Genomic DNA, 19575 nt, shown 5'->3' with positions numbered 1-19575 from the left:
TGTGACAAGGTTGAATGTATGCTTATTAAATGCAATATGAGCTTTCAGTATTTTCCTAAGATAGACACAAAAAGCTGGAGTAACTCAGTGGGACAGGCAGCTTCTCTGGAGGGAAGGAATGGGTGACGTTTCGGTTTGAGGCCTCCTACACTGAAATAAGAATGTAAAATATACAGCATCTACACAACCATTTCCTTGCATTGGGTTGACGCTTTTGAGATATCTCTCCAAGCGCACAGAAGTGTCCAAGATATGTCTTCTTCATTATCCTCTCATAGTGCTTGTCTTTTTGTAAATTATCTTGCACATATTTTATCTCTCGTTATAAATAGTCCTTACTCTTAATCAATCATTCTCTGCTCTTTTGCAGAGCTCAGTAATAGAGCCTGTTTCTATATTGTACGTCCACGTCAATGTTTTTGCACATCTACACTGGTCCTATTTGCCACCATTAGGACTGTGTCCTTCTATGCCATGCTTATTTATGTGCCAGTCTAAATGTCTCCTAAACACACAAATTTAATCAGATTCCACCACCTCCTTGGGCAGCTCATTACATATATCAACTATTCCACGTATGCCCTCAAGCCCCCTTCTCTCATCTTAGACTCGTGCCCTCTTTTAAAAACAATATCCTTTTTGTGGGACAGATTCTATCTACCCATATCTATTCCTCTGAATGTTAAACTTATGGCAGCTTATTCAGCCTTCCCTACTCTAGCGAAAACAAGCCCAGTTTATTCAATCTCTCTCCAGGAAGCATCCTGGAGAATCACCTCTGCGCTATCATATCCTTTCAACTGCAGAAAGGCAGCAGCCAGTACTGCACATAATATCCCACTTGTAAAGTTGCAACATAATGCCTGACTCATATATTCTATACCCTGACCAATGAACGCAAGCATTGCCAAATGCTATCTTCACCATCCCATCAACAAATGTTGCCACTTTCAGAGAACTGGGCTCTTGGAAAATTCAAAAGTTCAGATATTACTGGAACGATCTATTCATATCCAGATGCCCAGCAATAACCTAATTTTTAATGCAAAATCAAGATATTTGCCATAGGGATTCTTTATAAAATGCTATTCAATTAGATGGTGGAGAGCAGAAATTGACGAGATGTTAATTAGGCAGCTTGGTGCTGCACTTATTTCCTAGTTGTATATCCCATCTTGTGTTCAGAATATTGAGGTTGCAACCTCAAATGACCAATAGGGTCTTTTTCCTCTTTTTATTATTCTGTTTTTGGTACATCTTGATCATTTTCAATTACTTATTTCTTAACTGATTGATCAGACCTAGAATCTTTATCCACTGACCGAGTAAATCCTGGCAGCATTGGTACTCATAGATATTCTATGTGCTTTCCAAAATACCATACAATTAGTCTTATTTTATTAACTGTCTCAGTACATTTTAGAAATAAACATAATGTCATTTTAAACACCTTTATTTGTACAAATGAATACCAGCAAACATTTTTGGGAATTAATAATCATCCATTTTGTATTCCACTAGCATAACTGCTCTTAAATGTATTTCACAGCTACCAAAATAATAACATTTTATCCACAACTCCCCAGTTCATTAAGACAAATAACAGCTCAAAATGTTAGGATGTCAGTGATTTAAAAACTTGCCAACAACATTTGTAGTAATGGGGAAATGTTGAAAATTAATTTTTAAAATGCAGAAAAAGTGAGGACTATCATTTGGGACTTCAGCGTTTGGAAAAGGGAAAAAAGAATACCAACTTGGGTAAAGTTCTCAGAGGCTTCTCCTTTCGTATGCTGACAGATCTCTATTTAGTTTTTTTATTTCTAATGCAATGACAAGCAAGCTATAAAGAAAACAGTCAAACCTGGAATTTTGAATGTACACACACAAAATGTCTTACTGGGTGAACAAATAAAAACGGAATGATTTCATACATTAATACAAAACAATCTTCATATTTCAGCATCAATGTGTACCACTAAAATGCAAGATGGAATTGCAACTTTCAGAGTTTATATGTATGTATAAAGGGTGAAAAGTATAACGTAGATTTACATCCGAACAAAAACATTTAATACAATGCAAATACAGTGCTATGTTTTCAATTAGCACACCGGGAATTTGTTTGTGAATAAAATGCCAATTGCTTTCTACAAATCCCATGTCTCATTACCTGCTTGACAATATTCGACAATGTTTGGAGAAAATGAATATGGTTTTGATAAAGATAAATTATTGAAACAGATCATTGGTTGCACTTTCGACAAAAGCCGAGTGTAATTTAATTGAAATGATCTCCAGAGTGGTGATCTTTAGTCAATGAAATAACATGCTGCCCCATCAGCATCGATCTTGTTGGGAAAGAGGCACATTTTGCAAGTTTGTTAAAAATCAATTTCACTGCCAATGTTCAAAGTATAGTGAAGATTAGAGTGTGCGCGCTGGATTACTTCAGAGAAAAGGCTTGCTATGCATTTCTAGAAACATCTCCAGCAGTTGCAGATCTGAATGACAGTCATCTTAGAAATTTTCAACAAGTGCCAGGATTCTTTTCTGTTCACTCTCTTTAAACTCGTCATTCTTCCCATCACCAATGTTTTCTGCGTATTCTGTAAAACAAATTTCAAAAGAGTGAATGAATTGATTTAAAATAAAATCCCTAGATTTTAAGTCTTAAAATGGGAGATAGGAAGTTCTATCTCTGAAAATCTTTTGAAACTATTCAGTTTGATATACAAAATCAAATCTTTAAATCAGATAACAATGTGAATGTTTGTAAGGTGGCTAGAAAATAATGTACAATATTTTTGTTGACTGGATAGCACACCACAAAAAGCTTTTCACTTGTAATTGGCAGAACAGCGGTGCTGGAGAGCAAAGATCTGCCCGGTAGAAGTTGGATGTCGGGGCTTCGTGGCAACATCAACTGTAAAACTGATGAAGGACCTGGGGATCAGCAGACAAACCGTACGCCAGGCCATCAAGGAAACATCAGGGGTGGCAGAGCAGAGTAGCCAGTGGCTCTGGCTGAAGAAGAAAGACCCCATCTGGTCTCCCAAATAAGCCGGCTAGGCAGATGCAGAGGGGGGTGGTTCTGGGACGCCAGAACGCACCATGGAGCCTACTGGAGACGTCGTGGGCCCAGTCAGTGGAACGTTGATGAAAGTAGGAGCCCACTTGATAACCCCAATGACGTGTCTGCCCAGCCTTTCTCAACGTCAGAGGAGCGTAGGTGAGTGCTTCAGCCTTCCATCACCACCGGGAGCAAGTTAAGAGGTGGCACTTTGGATTTTAACATCACATCCTGTGTATTTAAAAACATGTATCGACTGTAATCATGTATCGTCTTTCCGCTGACTGGTTAGCATGCAACAAAAACTTTTCACTGTACCTCGGTACATGTGACAATAAACTAACGACTTAAGTAATTCATTCCGAGACGTTTTCACATCCTCCCTATGACAAGTGATATTTCACCGTTTAGTGTGACAAACTGCAATGTAGTTAATGACTGGAAAATGAAATGAAATGCTTTGCTCAACTATTAATTTATAGCTTATAGATAACAATTTGATGAAAAGAGGCAAGGATAATATTGAGTAATGGCCAAATGTTGGAATTCTAGCTTAATTGTGAAGAAAAGCTATTCACTCCATGTTGTTAGCAATGAAGTTGGATGGGGCAGAAGCACAAGAAGCACAATTTGTGCGCAGTCCTAGTAGAGTTTTGATCGGTTAGCACTTGGCTTTGCATCACGTAAAGAGAAAGGAAGAATATGATCGTGCAATTGGCAGAGACGAAACGTGAAGAGCGCAGTACTGTCGGTCAGGATTCCTCAAAATAGTCTTGTATCTTAACAGTAGTTCATCAACACAGAGGCATCGCTGCCACAAACAACTATTATTACTAAATAGCAAGAGGCCTGGGTTCCTCTTCAAATAAAACAAATTCCTATTGGCACAGCACTTATAAATTTTTAATTTGACAAAGGACCTAACAGAAAAGCTTGAACTGGTGACCAAAAGAAGGAATGTCTGAAAGGAGAATGAGGAAAGATTGAAAAGATTAGGCTTGTATTCACTGGAGTTTAGAAGGATGAGAGGGGATCTTATAGAGACGTATAAAATTATAAAAGGACTGGACAAGCTGGATGCAGGAAAAATGTTCCCAATGTTGGGCGCGTCCAGAACCAGGGGCCAGTCTTAGAATAAAGGGGAGGCCATTTAAAACTGAGGTGAGAAGGAACTTTTTCATCCAGAGAGTTGTGAATTTGTGGAATTCTCTGCCTCAGAGGGCAGTGGAGGCCAAATCACTGGATGGATTTAAGAGAGAGTTGGATTGAGCTCTAGGGGCTAGTGGAATCAAGGAATATGGGGAGAAGGCAGGCACGGGTTATTGATTGTGGATGATCAGCCATGATCACAATGAATGGCGGTGCCGGTCAAAGGGCCGAATGGCCTCCTCCTGCACCTATTTTCTATGTTTCTATGAGAAGAGCAAAAAAAAATAAAAAATCAAGGAGGGGAGTGCGGACGGAGCTCCAGGCTGTTGACAGCAGCGCATAGAAACTGGTGCTGCACAGGCAGCTACAATTAAAAATGATCCTGGTATAGAAGGGATGGAGAGAGAAAGAAAAGTAAAGTAAAGAGAAGCTAGAGAAATGCAATAAGAAAAAAACATGGAATCAAAAGGCGGCCTTGGAAAAGATTTAAAAAAATAATACCACAAGAGCATATATATGAAGAAAAGCTGAATAGATTGGAATGCTAGACAATATTGCAAGTGAAGCTGAAAGGTCTTCAAGATTATGATAGGAACTAATAGACATTGGAACGATGCTTTCACACGATGCAATAAGTCTGGAATTATACCACCAATAGTCAATCAATCAATAGTCGCTTATTTGTCACATACACATAAATGTGTAGTGAAATGAAACATTACCCGCAGTTCAACAATAAGACCAATAAGAATAATCAATAAAAATGCAATAACACATACAATCATAACCTAACACCAAACAAAAGAAACATCCATCACAGTGAGTCTCCTCCAGTCACCTCCTCACTGTGATGGAAGGCCAGAATGTATTTTTCTCTTCCCCTGCCATCTTCTCCCGCGGTCAGGCTGTTGGAGTTGCCACGTCGGGGCGTTCGTGGCTCCCGACATTGAAGCCCCCGCCGGGCGGAGAAAATCCCGCGGCCTATTGCAGGCCGCGCCGGACGGTGAAAGGTCCGCGGCGGGCCGACCCAAGCCCCACGATTCGGGGCGGGTGAAGACGCTGCTGCTGCCGGAGGTCCCGATGTCAGCCCCCATCCTGGGCAGGGGCCTGCAGGCTTCCGAAGTCCAGGCGGCCCGCGCCGGAGCCTCGTTGCAGCCGCTCCCGCAGCCTCCGAAGGCAGCCAGCGCCGCAGGTGGTGAGTCCGGGCCGCGGGCTCTGCGAACCGGAGCCCAGGTGGTCCCAGGTGCATGGCCGGTGGTAGGCCGCAGCGGGAACGGAGACACGACACAGAAACAAAGGTCACGTCTCCGTAAGGGAGAGACAATGTTACAGTTCCCACCACCCCCCCCCCCCACATAACATACAAACACTACACCATATTAAACTACAATTCAGACAAAAAAGACAAACGGACTGCAGGCAAGCCGCAGCTGCGAGGGCAGCGCTGGCTCCTCCTCCTTTGTTGAGTAGAGGAGCAAAGAGGACCAAGGCATTAATCAAAACATTAGGGGAATTTTCTACAATACCAGAATAGTTAAAACAGTAAAATAGAAACATTCAAGAGAAAGCTAGATAAACGTGAGCGAGAGCAATTGAAGGACACGCTAATGGGGTTTGATGAAATAGTACACTCAAACCACATTGTGAATGCGATCTGTGAATGAAATACTGATCGAAGGGCAAGTACAGGTACATGCCTGCTTCTCCCAAAATAGTGATGTCCTGCAGTGATTTAGATACTCTGGATCAAAATCAGTCTCCAGTCACTCTCGCTATTCTAGAGTATATAGCTGTTCTCCATGTCTGAAATTGGGAATTAAATTTCAGAAATCGAGACACTGTATGTTAGCAGATGTACATTTAATGGATGGAACTATAAATTTCCAAAGCTTTCTGTCACACCATAATGATTCTCTCTTCTTCATCTACAGCTTAAATTCATCTTTTAAAGGCAGACGATTCAGACTACTTTAATGATGTAGATAATTAAACTATAAATTCCATAATGCTTTTTTAATGTAAATCAGCTATTTATTATATACTGTGGCATGATTTAATTGTTACTGAAAAAGGACAACATTCAAGAACTTAAGCCCTAGGCCTTACAACATCAAATAAAGAGTGATACTAAATTTACTGGGCCACAGAGCATAGATTTAAAATGGAGGTGGGCACAAAGTTATAGTGCTATAAGAATATTACCGTTTGCAGGAATGAAGTAGGTTTAAAATACTGAGAGTTACTACAATACAACCATTAAATCTACAATGCCACACAAATCTGAAACCTTGCCATCTGTGGCAATTTAAAAATAGACATATTTGTAATGGTGTTAATTTATAACAATTCCTGCAATAAAATTTCATCGGCGCAACTAACATTAGTGGAAGAGTGAGACCTCAGTTCAAGTCATGTGATTCAATGAATAACCTTAGCCCCTGCAAAGGCAAGGAAAAAGTGTTCCCTACAAAAAAGAATACAACAAAAACAAAGGTCAGCTCCCATATGTACAAACAGTTACACACATCACCATCTGGAATGACTTAGAAGACATTTTGAATCATCCCTAGGCCTCCATTTATGATTGCATGAAACCAGTTTACATAAACCTTTGTCTGATTTTTAAAGTATGAGATGCTATTTTATAAAGAAGAACCATAACCTAACAATATTTGAATTGGAGGATAAGTTCAAACAACCCATGGGAACATGTAGTCATAATGGGCCATAATTTGTGGTCAGCAGTGAGGCAGTAATAGTTGCCAGTGACATTGAAAGTTACTCTACAAAGATCAAGGGAGCTCTGTGACTTGGCTACAGTTTACCATCACTTGCTGCATCGGAATCAGTTCAACATGATCCTTGGGTCCAACAGTTGCAGTTGAGATGTCAGAGCTGCCTGAACAGCTAATCTCAGCAAACAACACTCATCAATAACATAATCAGGAAGCAGCACAATTACTGACTTTTTAAAACAACACTGAGCCTTAAATTTCAAAAAGTGAATATATCCCAAAGATTACTAAAAACAAAAACTCAAAAACAAAGTTACGTTAAAATTCATCATTTGGAGCTGAGGGGAAATTAAAAGCAAATGCCCTTATGTAGTTGGTTTGTTAAGCACTAATTAAAGGTTAGGAAATTAGAACGCCACTTGGAACATGCAAGATTTAAAGGATGCTTTACAGTAGTTAGCTCACAAATAGCTGAAGTTCACAGAAATACAAGTGAATTGCCTTGGTTGGCATGCATCCAACCTTAGTTCCTTCCTGCCTTAGGTATTATGCCATTCCCAAAGCACAACACAACTGTGAAAACAACGATCTGCAGGAGGAACTCAGCATGTTGACTCAGCATCTGTGGATGGAAAATAATGGTCAATGTTTCAGGTAGAAACCCTGCATCAGGACTGACCGTGGAGAGGGAAGATATGTACAAAGAAGAAAGAGGGCATAGTGAGACAGAATGAGATTGGTGGGACTGAGGAGGGGTGAAAAATGTGGGGCATGTGGAGCCAGGTCAGGGAGGGGAGGGGATTGTGTTGGGAGGCAGAGGCAGGTATTTGATGCTTAGAGGCACAGGAAAAACAAAATGCAAATGGAGCCAGGTGAGAGTTGGGGAGGGTGAAGGTGGTGGCAGCTGCCAGAACTCAAGCGTGGCCGAGGATAATGAAGAAACTTGTGTAAATGAAGGGAGTCCAGATTCCAGATTCAGTTTCAGATTACAGCATCTGTAAACTGAATTTGCTTATTTTCCTCCACCATAAGAACAGAAATAGGTGGGTTATAGGCGAGTATGAATGCTTGATAGGTTTCAGATGTTTAACATACTATTAGCAAATCCAAGGACATCCAATACCCTGGCCTTCTTACTCGCACTCTTCCAACTTCTTGCCATTTGCACCCTGCAACCCAATCCCAAGCGCTCTCAGAGGTGGAGCATCTCCCCAATACTACCAAACAACAACTGCTAAAGATACTTGGAAACACTATTACACAGGAAGCCATATGGTTCATCAGGTGGATTATCTTTTACTTAGTTTTATTTGAAACCTGAATATCTTTCCAAATTCAATGCGTTAAAGGACATATAAAATGAACTACACTGCAGAACGCAATTACAAGAAATATCATGATTCAAACATAAAAAACTGCTGAAACGACTGTACAAGTGACCAATAAAAATGCCATTTGATTGATTCAATGAAGCAGGATACAGTACCTGTGAATTATATTGTGCAAAACCAGAGCTAATCGGCTTGCATATATAAATTATATTCCAAAGTATCAACTTTTTAATTCAAAATCATATTTTAAAATTCATGACCCTCATTTGAAATAACTTCATAATAAACATTATAATTCTAAATGCCTAAATCACTATTTATTTCACCTATCACAGTAGGTTTAATTCAAATTTCTCAGAATCAAACCAGCCAGGCATTTACAGAACCTTATAATGTTCAGAATATGATGTTCAGCTTTCATTATCAGTGCAGCTATATCTGAAATGAGATGCTAAACCTCTGTTTTGCTGCACACTGACCATCCTTAATTGCAGATCCTGCTGTTTAGCACCCAAGAGGAGGTAGAGATTCCACATTCATCAACTATCAACAGGGCACACAGCTGAAAGCTGTGCAGTCAGTTTTGCTGTTTGAATAGCATGAGCTACAGCTACAAGACCCAAATGTTACCATTGAATGCACCTTTATTTGAGTTCAGGGATAATGGAGCCCACTACTCTAGTGTTTAATTGTTAACAGCATGAATACATACATGGAAACAGTGCATCTTACACAATTGCTCCAAAATATATTGTCAAAAATTACTTTACGTTTAGGATTGATAAAAACATTTTAAACTTTGGAGATTTAGTACCTTTTATAGCTATGTATGTGAACTTTTTTTTAATATGAACTGGTTGTATCTGGCAGTATCAAAAATGTAGAGATAATTATATCCCTACTCCCCTCTGAAAAGCTTGTCCTCTGTTCCATTCAGTGACTTTCCTCTTGGATGGGAAATATCGCATAACGTTGGAAACACAATCTTTGTCCCTTATTATAGTGCTGGCAGGTGCTAATATGGCAATGTGCAATAACAAGTAGAAATCCAACTTCATTAAGTTTATATTTTAAAGTTTTTGATATGTGAGAGGGAGACTTGTCTTGAAATTGCAAAATTCTATATTCAGGAAAATAAATTTCAATCAAGAAAACTACTTGTGATTTTGCTATTATCCACGTCTGAGAGCATCAATGAGTCAGGTGACAAGGTGCTACTAGTTTACAAAACAAAAACATTCTGGTATCTGTTACGTTCTTTTGTTATCAAGAACATGCACAAAAATATTTCCACATTAGTAGAATTCTGTGTTAAAAGTACCAAAGTTAGAAACAAGCAGTTTAGAAACTGAAGTTCCTCAAGAGACAGAGTTAATATATTTGTGGCGTTACGAGTTTAATGATGGGCTAAGATAAGTGGAAGATAGGAGGCGAGTGTTTAGCATTTGTTAGAGTGAATTAATCGTCTGTAGTTTCCTTTATTTAGTAGATACTGGTCACATATGTGGTGAGAGCAGGTATTGAGGAGGGTTATTCTGGGACGCCAGAACTAACTGTTGAGCCTTCCTGAGGTGTAGTGGGCCTAACTCAACGAAACACCAGTGAAGGGAGGTGCCCACTTGATAACCCCTTGCATCGACACGATCAGTTTGTTTTAATGTGCTTGTCAACATGTATTTAGCTGTTTATTGCATTTGAAGTCAGTTATTGCCCTAAGCATATGTGTCAGTTTAGATAGTACTTTGGCTTTCGGCTTGGTTTTCTTGGTTGAGCACAATGTGTTTTAATTGTAATTTATTACCTTTGCTTGTTTCACATCTTCACAAGGGATAGATAGCCACTATCAGTCATCCCATTTTCTTTATTTTCACTTTACAATTGTATTTTTTCCTCCTCACCTCTTTCCATAGAAGCATGAATGGAAAGGTTTATAGAGACCTTTCTCAAGGCAGAGAGTAATACTATTCATGTGAGACATAAGAGTGATGTAGGATCATAGAGAGTCTGTGCCAACAAACAAACATATTGTTTTAAATAACTACTAATGCTATTCTAACCACTTTATTCTCCTCCAGATTCCACCACTCATCTATACAATTGGAATAGTGGTGATTTAACCAGTCAACCTGCACATTTGGGATGTGGGAGGAAACAATCATGAATCTTTTTCCATGGTGGGAATCTCAAAGACTAGAGGACATGGCTTTAAGGTAAGAGGGGCAAAATTTAAAGGAGACAGATGGGGCACAATCTTTTTTTCCCCACACAGAGTGGTGGGTACCTGAAATGCGCTGTAACGGGTGGTGGTGGAGAGATACAATATTGGCATTTTAAGAGGCTTTTACATAGGCACATGGATCACATGCAGGCAGAGGAGATTAGTGTACATGGCATCATATTGACCATGGCTGAAGGGTCTGTTCTTGCGCTGCACGGTTGTTGTACGTTCTGAGAAACCCATGGTGTCACAGAGAGAATGTTAAGACTCGCATACATAGCACCAAAGGTAAGGACTGAACCCAGTGCAGGAGCTGTTTTGCACCACCTCTACTACATTTTGTTTTGGTATTTTCACTTCCATGCACTACAGTTAAAACTGATTGAGTGCTCTTCTTCAGAAAGCAACACAATTCCCTCTTGGTCTCTACTCTCTCTAACTATTAACCTATTTGCTGATCATTTCCATGGCAATCCTGGCTAAAAAAATATTCCTTTGTCCTATCCATTCTTCAAACTTACAATTAACTGGTTTGTAGGTTAATTGGCTGGGTAAATGTAAAAATTGTCCCTAGTGGGTGTAGGATAGTGTTAATGTACGGGGATCACTGGGCGGCACGGACTTGGAGGGCCGAAAAGGCCTGTTTCCGGCTGTATATATATGATATGATGACTGTTCTCATGAAGGGAATGCGACCTGAAATGGCAGTTGTTTCTCTTTCCACAGATGCTGCCTGACCTGAGGAAGAACTTTTTCAGTCAGAGAGTGGTGAAGGTGTGGAATTCTCTGCCTCAGAAGGCAGTGGAGGCCAGTTCGTTGGATGCTTTCAAGAGAGAGCTGGATAGAGCTCTTAAGGATAGCGGAGTGAGGGGGTATGGGGAGAAGGCAGGAACGGGGTACTGATTGAGAGTGATCAGCCATGATCGCATTGAATGGCGGTGCTGGTTCGAAGGGCTGAATGGCCTACTCCTGCACCTATTGTCTATTGTTTCCAGAAGTATGTTTTTATTTAAAACAGTCAACTTGATTTGCACTCTAGCCTCAGTGGTATCACACATAGCCTTGACCACCTTTGTACCGTGGCTGCAGCAGGTACACTGTAGCAGCATGCCAAGGATTTCAGAAACCTGAAATCTGTACCATCCAACATCACAAGGCCGTCTAGTGAATAGATGCACCACCGTCAAGCAGCATGTATGGGGAGATGCCCTGAATATTTCACGTCAATGAGCCTTCTCCATTTCACTGCACAGATGCTACCTGGCTACTGAACATCTCCAAAATCTTTCTCTTTACATTTCAGATTTTCAGTATTTGCCATTTTTAGCTTTTCAACAAGAGCAATGGCCTGTGGTGGGAGTCCAGAACAAGGGGGTCACAGTTCAAGAATAAGGAGTAGGCCATTTAGGACTGAGATGAGGAAAATCCTTTTCACCCAGAGTTGTGAATCTGTGAAATTATCTGTCACAGAACGCTGTGGAGGCCAATTCACTGGATGGATTCAAGAGAGAGTTGGATATAGTTCTTAGGTCTAACAGAATCAAGGGATACGGGGAAAAAGCAGGAACGGGGTACTGATTCTGTATGATCAACCATGATCATATTGAATGGCAGTGCTGGCAGCATCTCTGGAGAGAAGGAATGGGTGACGTTTCCGGTCGAGACCCTTCTTCAGACTGAGAGTCAAGAAGACTAGAGATATCAGTATTCTATTTTAACATTATATTGCCACACATCTCCAAGACGAACAAGCCTGTATTTCCATTCAAATATAATTCCCAAATGAAGGATTCAAACAAACATGACGACCTTTGTTTTTATTGAAATAAAAGGGTGTTTATTTTTAAATTACTATTGCAAAATGATATTTCATATGGATTGGTCTGTGAAAACCTATTTTTTTGTGATATAAATTGGAATTGGCCTCTAAGAATGCAGGCAACCCCAATATTCCAACAATGAAAAGGAATTATCCTAATTGGATAAAAAAGGATCCAATTTTATGCCTATTTTAAGATGCACTTTACAGGTAAAAGTACAGGCTTTTCTGATTTGTTCACACATCCGGCATGTTGTTTTATCAATAATATAGATGCTTTTCTCCACATCTCTATCAGTTGTAGGAAAACATATTGCGCAACTTTTGTAGTTGCAGCCAGTTGCACTGTAAGACAGCAAGATCTGTGTGGTGTGGAAATGGACCAGTTAGCAATTTTCCTCCTCGCTGCAAAGAACTCAATTACTGAGAAATACTTTAGTTAGCAATTCAACCAAGAAATAGTAAAACAGTGCTAATGAAAGCAGCCAAGATCAATGACAACCAAATTTAGGCTGCAACAGAACTAAATCACTCAAGGACTGTCATTGACAATCTACTCTCTTGCTTTATCATATTTGCTATCCTCTGCAGACAACCTCCAATTCATGTTCTCCCCTGGGGAGAACAAGAAACAAGGTTTAGGCATATAATCTAGGCTGACGTATCAGTCCAGTACCGAACAAATGCTGCAATGTCAGAAATGCCATTTCATCGATTAATTTTTTTAAATACAAGGTCTCTCCAGAAGCAGTAATTGCACAATTTGACAAGGAGCACAGAGTGCTCAAGCTGTTCTTAATTCATACAGTGCCCTCCATAATGTTTGGGACAAAGACCCATTATTTATTTATTTGCTTCTGTACACCACAATTTGAGATTTGTAATAGAAAAAAATCACATGTGGTTAAAGTGCACATCGTCAGATTTTAATAAAGGCCATTTTTATACATTTTGAATACACGATGAAATTACAGCTGTGTTATACATAGTCCCCCCATTTCAGGGCACCATAATGTTTGGGACAGATGGCTTTACAGGTATTTGTGTAGGAGAAATCAGTCTGAAGAAGGGTCTTGACCCGAAATGTCACAGACTCCTTCTCTCCAGAGATGCTGCCCGACCTGCTGAGTTACTCCAGCATTTTGTGATACCTTACAGGTATTTGTAATAGCTCAGGTGTGTTTAATTGCCTCCTTAATGTAGGTATAAGAGAGCTTTCAGCACCTAGTCTTTCCTCCAGTCTTTCCATCACCTTTGGAAAATTTTATTGCTGTTTATCAACATGAGGAACAATGTTCTACCAATGAAAGTCAAAGAAGCCATTATGAGACTGAGAAATAAGAATAAAACTGTTAGAGACATCAGCCAAACCTTAGGCTTACCAAAATCAACTGTTTGGAACATCAATAAGAAGAAAGAGAGCACTGTTGAGCTTACTAATCGCAAAGGAACTGACAGGCCAAGGAAGACCTCCACAGATGACGACAGAAGAATTCTCTCTATACTAAAGAAAAATCCCCAAACACCTGTCCGACAGATCAGAAACACTCTTCAGGAGTCAGGTGTGGATTTGTCAATGACCACTGTCTGCAGAAGACTTCATGAACAGAAATACAGAGGCTACACTGCAAGATGCAAACCACTGGTTAGCTGCAAAAATAGGATGGCCAGGTTACAGTTTGTCAAGAAGTACTTAAAAGAGCAACCATAGTTCTGGATAAAAGGTCTGGTGGACAAATAAGATGAAAATTAACTTAAATCAGAGTAATGCAAGAGCAAAGTATGGAGGAGAGAAGGAACTGCCCAAGATCCAAAGCATACCACCTCGGTACCAACACGGTGGTGGGGGTGTTATGGCCTGGACATGTATGACTGCTGAAGGTACTGGCTCACTTATCTTCATTGATGATACAACTGCTAATGGTAGTAGCATAATGAATTCTAATGTGTATAGACACATCTTATCTGCTCAAGTTCAAACAGATGCCTCAAAACTCATTGGCCGGCGGTTCATTCTACAGCAAGACAATGATCCCAAACATACTGCTAAAGCAACAAAGGAGTTTTTCAAAGCTAAACATTGGGCGGTGAGTGCCTGGAACATGCTGCCGGGGATGATGGATCTAGCAGATATGTTGGTAGCATTTAAAGGACTTTTGGATAGACTTATGGATATGTAGGGAATGGAGGGTGATGTGTAGGTATATAAGTGATCGTCTTGGCATCATGTTTGGCACAGACATTGTGAGCCAAAGAACCTGTTCTTGTGCTGTACTGTTCTATGTTCTAGGATTCAAATTTTGGATGCTGTATGAAATTCTTATTTTAATTATTCATCTGTGAATAGTTTGATAAATCCTTAAAAGTCAAGGTGTAGAAAATATAAATCTTGTAATAATTTTACCAGTCACTGTGGGTGTCCTTCAAAATCTACTGTTATTAAGCGTTAGTTTAAAGTTAGAAATCTTTGGCATTCTATGGATATGGTTTGCGGTGCAAGGGCATGTTTGTTCCTTAGAGAATAGAGTTTCTACTAAAGGGAACCAATTCTGTACTCTAAGAACAGAGCTAGTACTTCTTTACAGCTAATTTCAACACATTTGTCATGGGAGTGTGCTTTCGTACATAGCTAGGGGACGCAATAAAACAAACACAAAGTTATTAGGCTGCGAATGTGCAGTTAATGAACCCACAATCTATGATTCTTCAGCTCCATTTCAAACATTATGCACTCCCTCTGGGCCCAAAGACTGTCACAGTCATGGGTAAATGAGCCCAAATGTATGTAATATAAAACAAGAAGTATAATTTGTACACAATAATAGTATGAATATTCCAGTAAATAAGCTTGTAGAGTGGTATACTGTCCCAATGTGGGTTATTAATGCCTGATATTTTGCTGTGTTTAACAAACTAAAAGCATCTATTTCAAAACACAATATCATGCAAGGGAAGGAAGCCATTTCTGATGCAATATTCAAAAGATTAAGTACTCCTTAGAATCACTTAAAGGTCAGGTAAATACTATAGTTGAGGCATTTACTGACAAATTAACCTCTGTCCAGTTATTATATCACAACAGCCAAAGGTTTGTGTACATTTTTGAAAGGTGCAATCTAAACTTATTTTAAGAATAACATTATACTTTTCCTGAAATACCCTTCGGTATTAGCTCAGCTACATTGTACCATGATTGGGCAGCACAAAATTTGCCAAGTTCCTGTATGTGGATCGTTCACAATTTAAGATCAGGAGCTTAATAAATTAATTTAAAATGAAACATTAAATTAAATATTCAAATCTCCTTAAATTACTCAATTCCAGATTTTTCAAAGCATGATTTTTATTTCCTTTGCAAACACTATATTAGCTGATATCATGAAATGCATTCATGCTTTTGTGCCTATGTGACATCATAAAATTACACATTATTAGTGAGTCAAGAATTATTAAGTGATCTACATCAACCATATCCAGATAATTTGATTAGGTTACAAAGAGTTTATAATAGTTCAAGGAAATGTACAATTAGACATCAATGGCAAAGGTCAGGAGTATTTTCACGACTGTATGTAGCCCTCTAGGTAGAGATCAATAATTTGAACATTCTGCTGCCACTTAAAGATTTCTGTTAATTCTCCATAAGCAAATTTGACAAAGGTGGAGTTCTGGTGGCCCAGTGCTGGAAGGATGGGGAGTTCAGCAAAACGGTCGCAGAGTCTACATTTGGTCTCACAGCAGATGAGATTAGAGGAGGTGCATGTGATTCAATGGGGCAGGAGCAGGCAGAAACAGTTGGTCTGTCAGGGCAGTCTGTTTATGGCATTGAGTGCTTATCTGTACATTTCTATAGTAAAGTGTGGAAAACTGTGGATGTCAGGCTGATGAAAGCACATGAATCATCCCAGATCAACTGCCTCGAGTATTGGATTGACAGGATAAAGTGAGCTCTTTCATAAAAGTGTATGGTTCTCATCCACATAATTACATTTAACTTGTTCTTGAAATTCATTGATTAGAACACACTAAATCTGATCTAATACAATATGAACAAATAAAAATAAATGAAAAAAATATGGTCCCCCTGAGGGAAAAATCTTCCCACTCCTGTTATAAAGTTAACAGTTATATTGCAATACTAATACAGGCAACAATCTGAAGAGAAAAATGTCACACACCTACCTTAGAAAGTTGTTTGATTAGCTTATCATTGCAAAGAACACATACAAAGTAAGAACATCCAGATAAAGTGGTATATAGCAGCAACAGTACACACTGGCACATTGGCCAGCAAAGTATGGTGGCATAGAATAATTGGGTCATATAAAATGCAATTGGTATGATAAGACTTGTGAATTCAAGGGATAAGTGATTATTTTTCTGGAAGACACTAAATTACTTAACATGAAAATAAGGTCTTTGCAGATCCAGCTGATGAAAATATAGAAACATTTCAAATTACTGCCTTTGCTGCTGAACATTTTAGATCATACCTCTCATGATATGCCTGACCACTTTGGTTGAACCACCTCGCATATTCAGGATCTGGTGCACACGCTGCCTTATCTGAAAACAAACACAAATATAATCTCAGTGAACTCCCTCTCCAGTCACAACTGCCTATCAAGTCTCTAGTTGTTCCAATAGTGTTTCTTTACAGTGAACATAACAAATAATTCTTAAATTTGTTAACATGAACATTTATCCAATGTCAAAGCTAGCTAAATATTGTTATAACATAGATTTTTTTTTTTGGCATGTAATAGCTGTGATATTGACAGGAAGAAAATGGAACTGGGGAGATAAATGTATTCCAGGTGAATCAAGTACCTAAGAAGTTGCCATACTGGAATCTTAACCAAGGGGTAGACTTATGGTCACATTTATCCTTTATGTGATTCAGTTCTTAACCAATTGGTTGGGGGGGGGGGGGGGGGAAGCTGGAAGAGACAATAGACAATAGGTGCAGGCGTAGGCCATTCACCCGTCAAGCTGGCACCACCATTCACTGTGATCATGGCTGATCATCCACAATCAGTACCCCGTTCCTGCCTTCTCCCCATATCTCTTGACTCCGTATCTTTAAGAGCTCTATCTAACTCTCTCTTGAAAGCATCCAGAGCATCGGCCTCCACTGCCTTCTGAGGCAGAGAATTCCACAGATTCACAACTCTGGTTGAAAAAGTTTTTTCTCATCTCCATTCTAAATGGTCTACCCCTTATTCTTAAACTGTGGCCCCTGGTTCTGGACTCCCCCAACATCGGAAACATGTTTCCTGCCTCTAGTGAGTCCAATCCCTTAATAATCTTATGGTTCAATACGATCCCCTCTCACCCTTCTAAATTCCAGTATATGCAAGCCCAGTCGCTCCAATCTTTCAACATATGACAGTCCAGCCTCCCGGGAATTAACCTTGTGAACCTACGCTGCACTTCCTCAATAGCAAGAATGTCCTTCTTCAAATTTGGAGACCAAAACAGCACACAATACTGCAGGTGTGGTCTCACCAGGGCCTCTTTGCTCCTATGCTCAACTCCTCTTGTTATGAAGGCCAACATGCCACTAGCTTTCTTCACTGTCTGCTGTACCTGCATGCTTACTTTCAGTGACTGATGTACAAGGACACCTAGATTTCGTTGTACTTTCCCTTTTCCAAAATTGACACAATTCAGATAATAATCTGCCTTCCTGTTCTTGCCACCAAAGTGGATAACCTCACATTTATCCACATTATATTGCATCTGCCATGCATCTGCCCACTCACCCAACCTGTCCAAGTCACCCTGCATCCTCCTCACAGTTCACACTGCTACCCAGTTTTGTGTCATCTGCAAATTTGCTAATGCTGCTTTTAATCCCTTCATCTAAATCATTAATGTATATTGTAAATAGCTGCGGTCCCAGCACCAAGCCTTGACTCCACTAGTCACTGACCCGTTAATCCCTACTCTTTGTTTCCTGTCTGCCAGCCAATTTTCTATCCATGTCAGTACCCTGCCCCCAATACCATGTATTCTAATTTTGCCCACTGATCTCCTATGTGGGACCTTATCAAAGGCTTTCTGAAAGGCTCTCCCTTGAGGTGGGGGTTAAGATAAAGTCTGGCAAGTGCCATGTGGATACAAGGAACAGAGGATAGAATATATAAAGGGATAGAGGGTAAAGGAAAGGGAGAAATGAGCGTGTTTATATGAAGCAATTGATAATTTTTGAAAGTCAGCCTAAATTTTCTTACACACTATGTAATAAAAATGACCTCATCACATATACACTTTGATAAGAAGACTCATTGGTAAATGGATTTTTAAATCACCTGAGAGATTCCAGCATTGCAACTCTCCACCATTATATAGCAAACTAGCTGAAGGACAAAGAGGCCAGCGTCCAAACGTCTCAGATAAAATTCATCCTCCATATCATCATCGATTATTTCCCCTTGGCGGACCATATCCTGGATAAACATGGATAACAGGATAAGAGTTCAACATTTTCACTGACATTAACGAGCACTGGCTTTAAACCCAAAAGGAACAGACCCAAGTCAGCAGCTTTAAAAAGTAAATAAAAGGAGGAAGTGATCCAAAAATGATTTAAAAAAAGAGTAGATCAAAACCAAAAAATTAGATTCCACGACTCTAGGTACTCTGTATTCACCCCATCTATTCCCCTCATAATTTTACCCACCTCCATAAGGGCCCTCAGTCTTCTGTGGTCTAAGTGATAAAGTCCTAGCCTGCTCAACATCTATTCCCCTCATCAACATCTCCCTACAGTTCAGACCCTCGAGTCCTAGCAATATCCTCATAATTTTTTTCTACTCTTTCCAGCTTAATGGCAATATTTTGTCTGGCAGCGTGAACAAAACTAAACAATACTCCAAATGCAGCCTCACGAGTCTCTTGTACAACTGGAACATAACATCCTAACTCTATTCCCTAACCGATGAAGGCCAATTTGGCAAAAGCCTTCTTCAACATCGTACCTACCTTTGATACCATTTCCATGAAACTATGTACTTGCACTCCTTGATCCCTTTGCTCTTCCAACACTTCCAAGGGCCCTATCGTTCAGTGTGAAAGTCCAAGCACCCCATTGTTCACTGTGAAGGTATGACTTCCCAAAATGAAACACCTCACATTTATCCGAAATAAACTCCCAAATTTGTTTGCAAGCAACCTAGTTACATATGATTTCTTTCTATGGTTTTAGACAATTACAATAAATAACTTAAACTTAAAAAACTGAAAGT

General features: G+C 39.6%; 1 protein-coding gene across 1 annotated transcript in view; it reads right to left on the bottom strand.

The window, feature by feature from the left end:
• Positions 1–1411: 1411 nt before the first annotated feature.
• ctnnbl1 (catenin, beta like 1) overlaps positions 1412–19575 on the bottom strand; it is a 116803-nt gene continuing 98639 nt past the window's right edge. Inside the window, exons 14-16 of the mRNA XM_078418966.1 lie at positions 18640–18777; positions 16819–16891; positions 1412–2609 (exon numbers count right to left, since the gene is read on the bottom strand). Coding sequence (XP_078275092.1) covers positions 2521–2609; positions 16819–16891; positions 18640–18777 — 300 coding nt within the window. The 3' untranslated portion in view covers positions 1412–2520. The remainder of the gene's footprint in view (positions 2610–16818; positions 16892–18639; positions 18778–19575) is intronic.

Source organism: Rhinoraja longicauda, chromosome 22 (genome assembly GCF_053455715.1).
Source record: "Rhinoraja longicauda isolate Sanriku21f chromosome 22, sRhiLon1.1, whole genome shotgun sequence".
In the NCBI taxonomy this organism is placed as follows: Eukaryota; Metazoa; Chordata; class Chondrichthyes; order Rajiformes; family Arhynchobatidae; genus Rhinoraja; species Rhinoraja longicauda.
The sequence above is the reverse complement of the archived record's forward strand: the minus strand, read 5'-3'. Positions and strand labels throughout refer to the sequence as shown.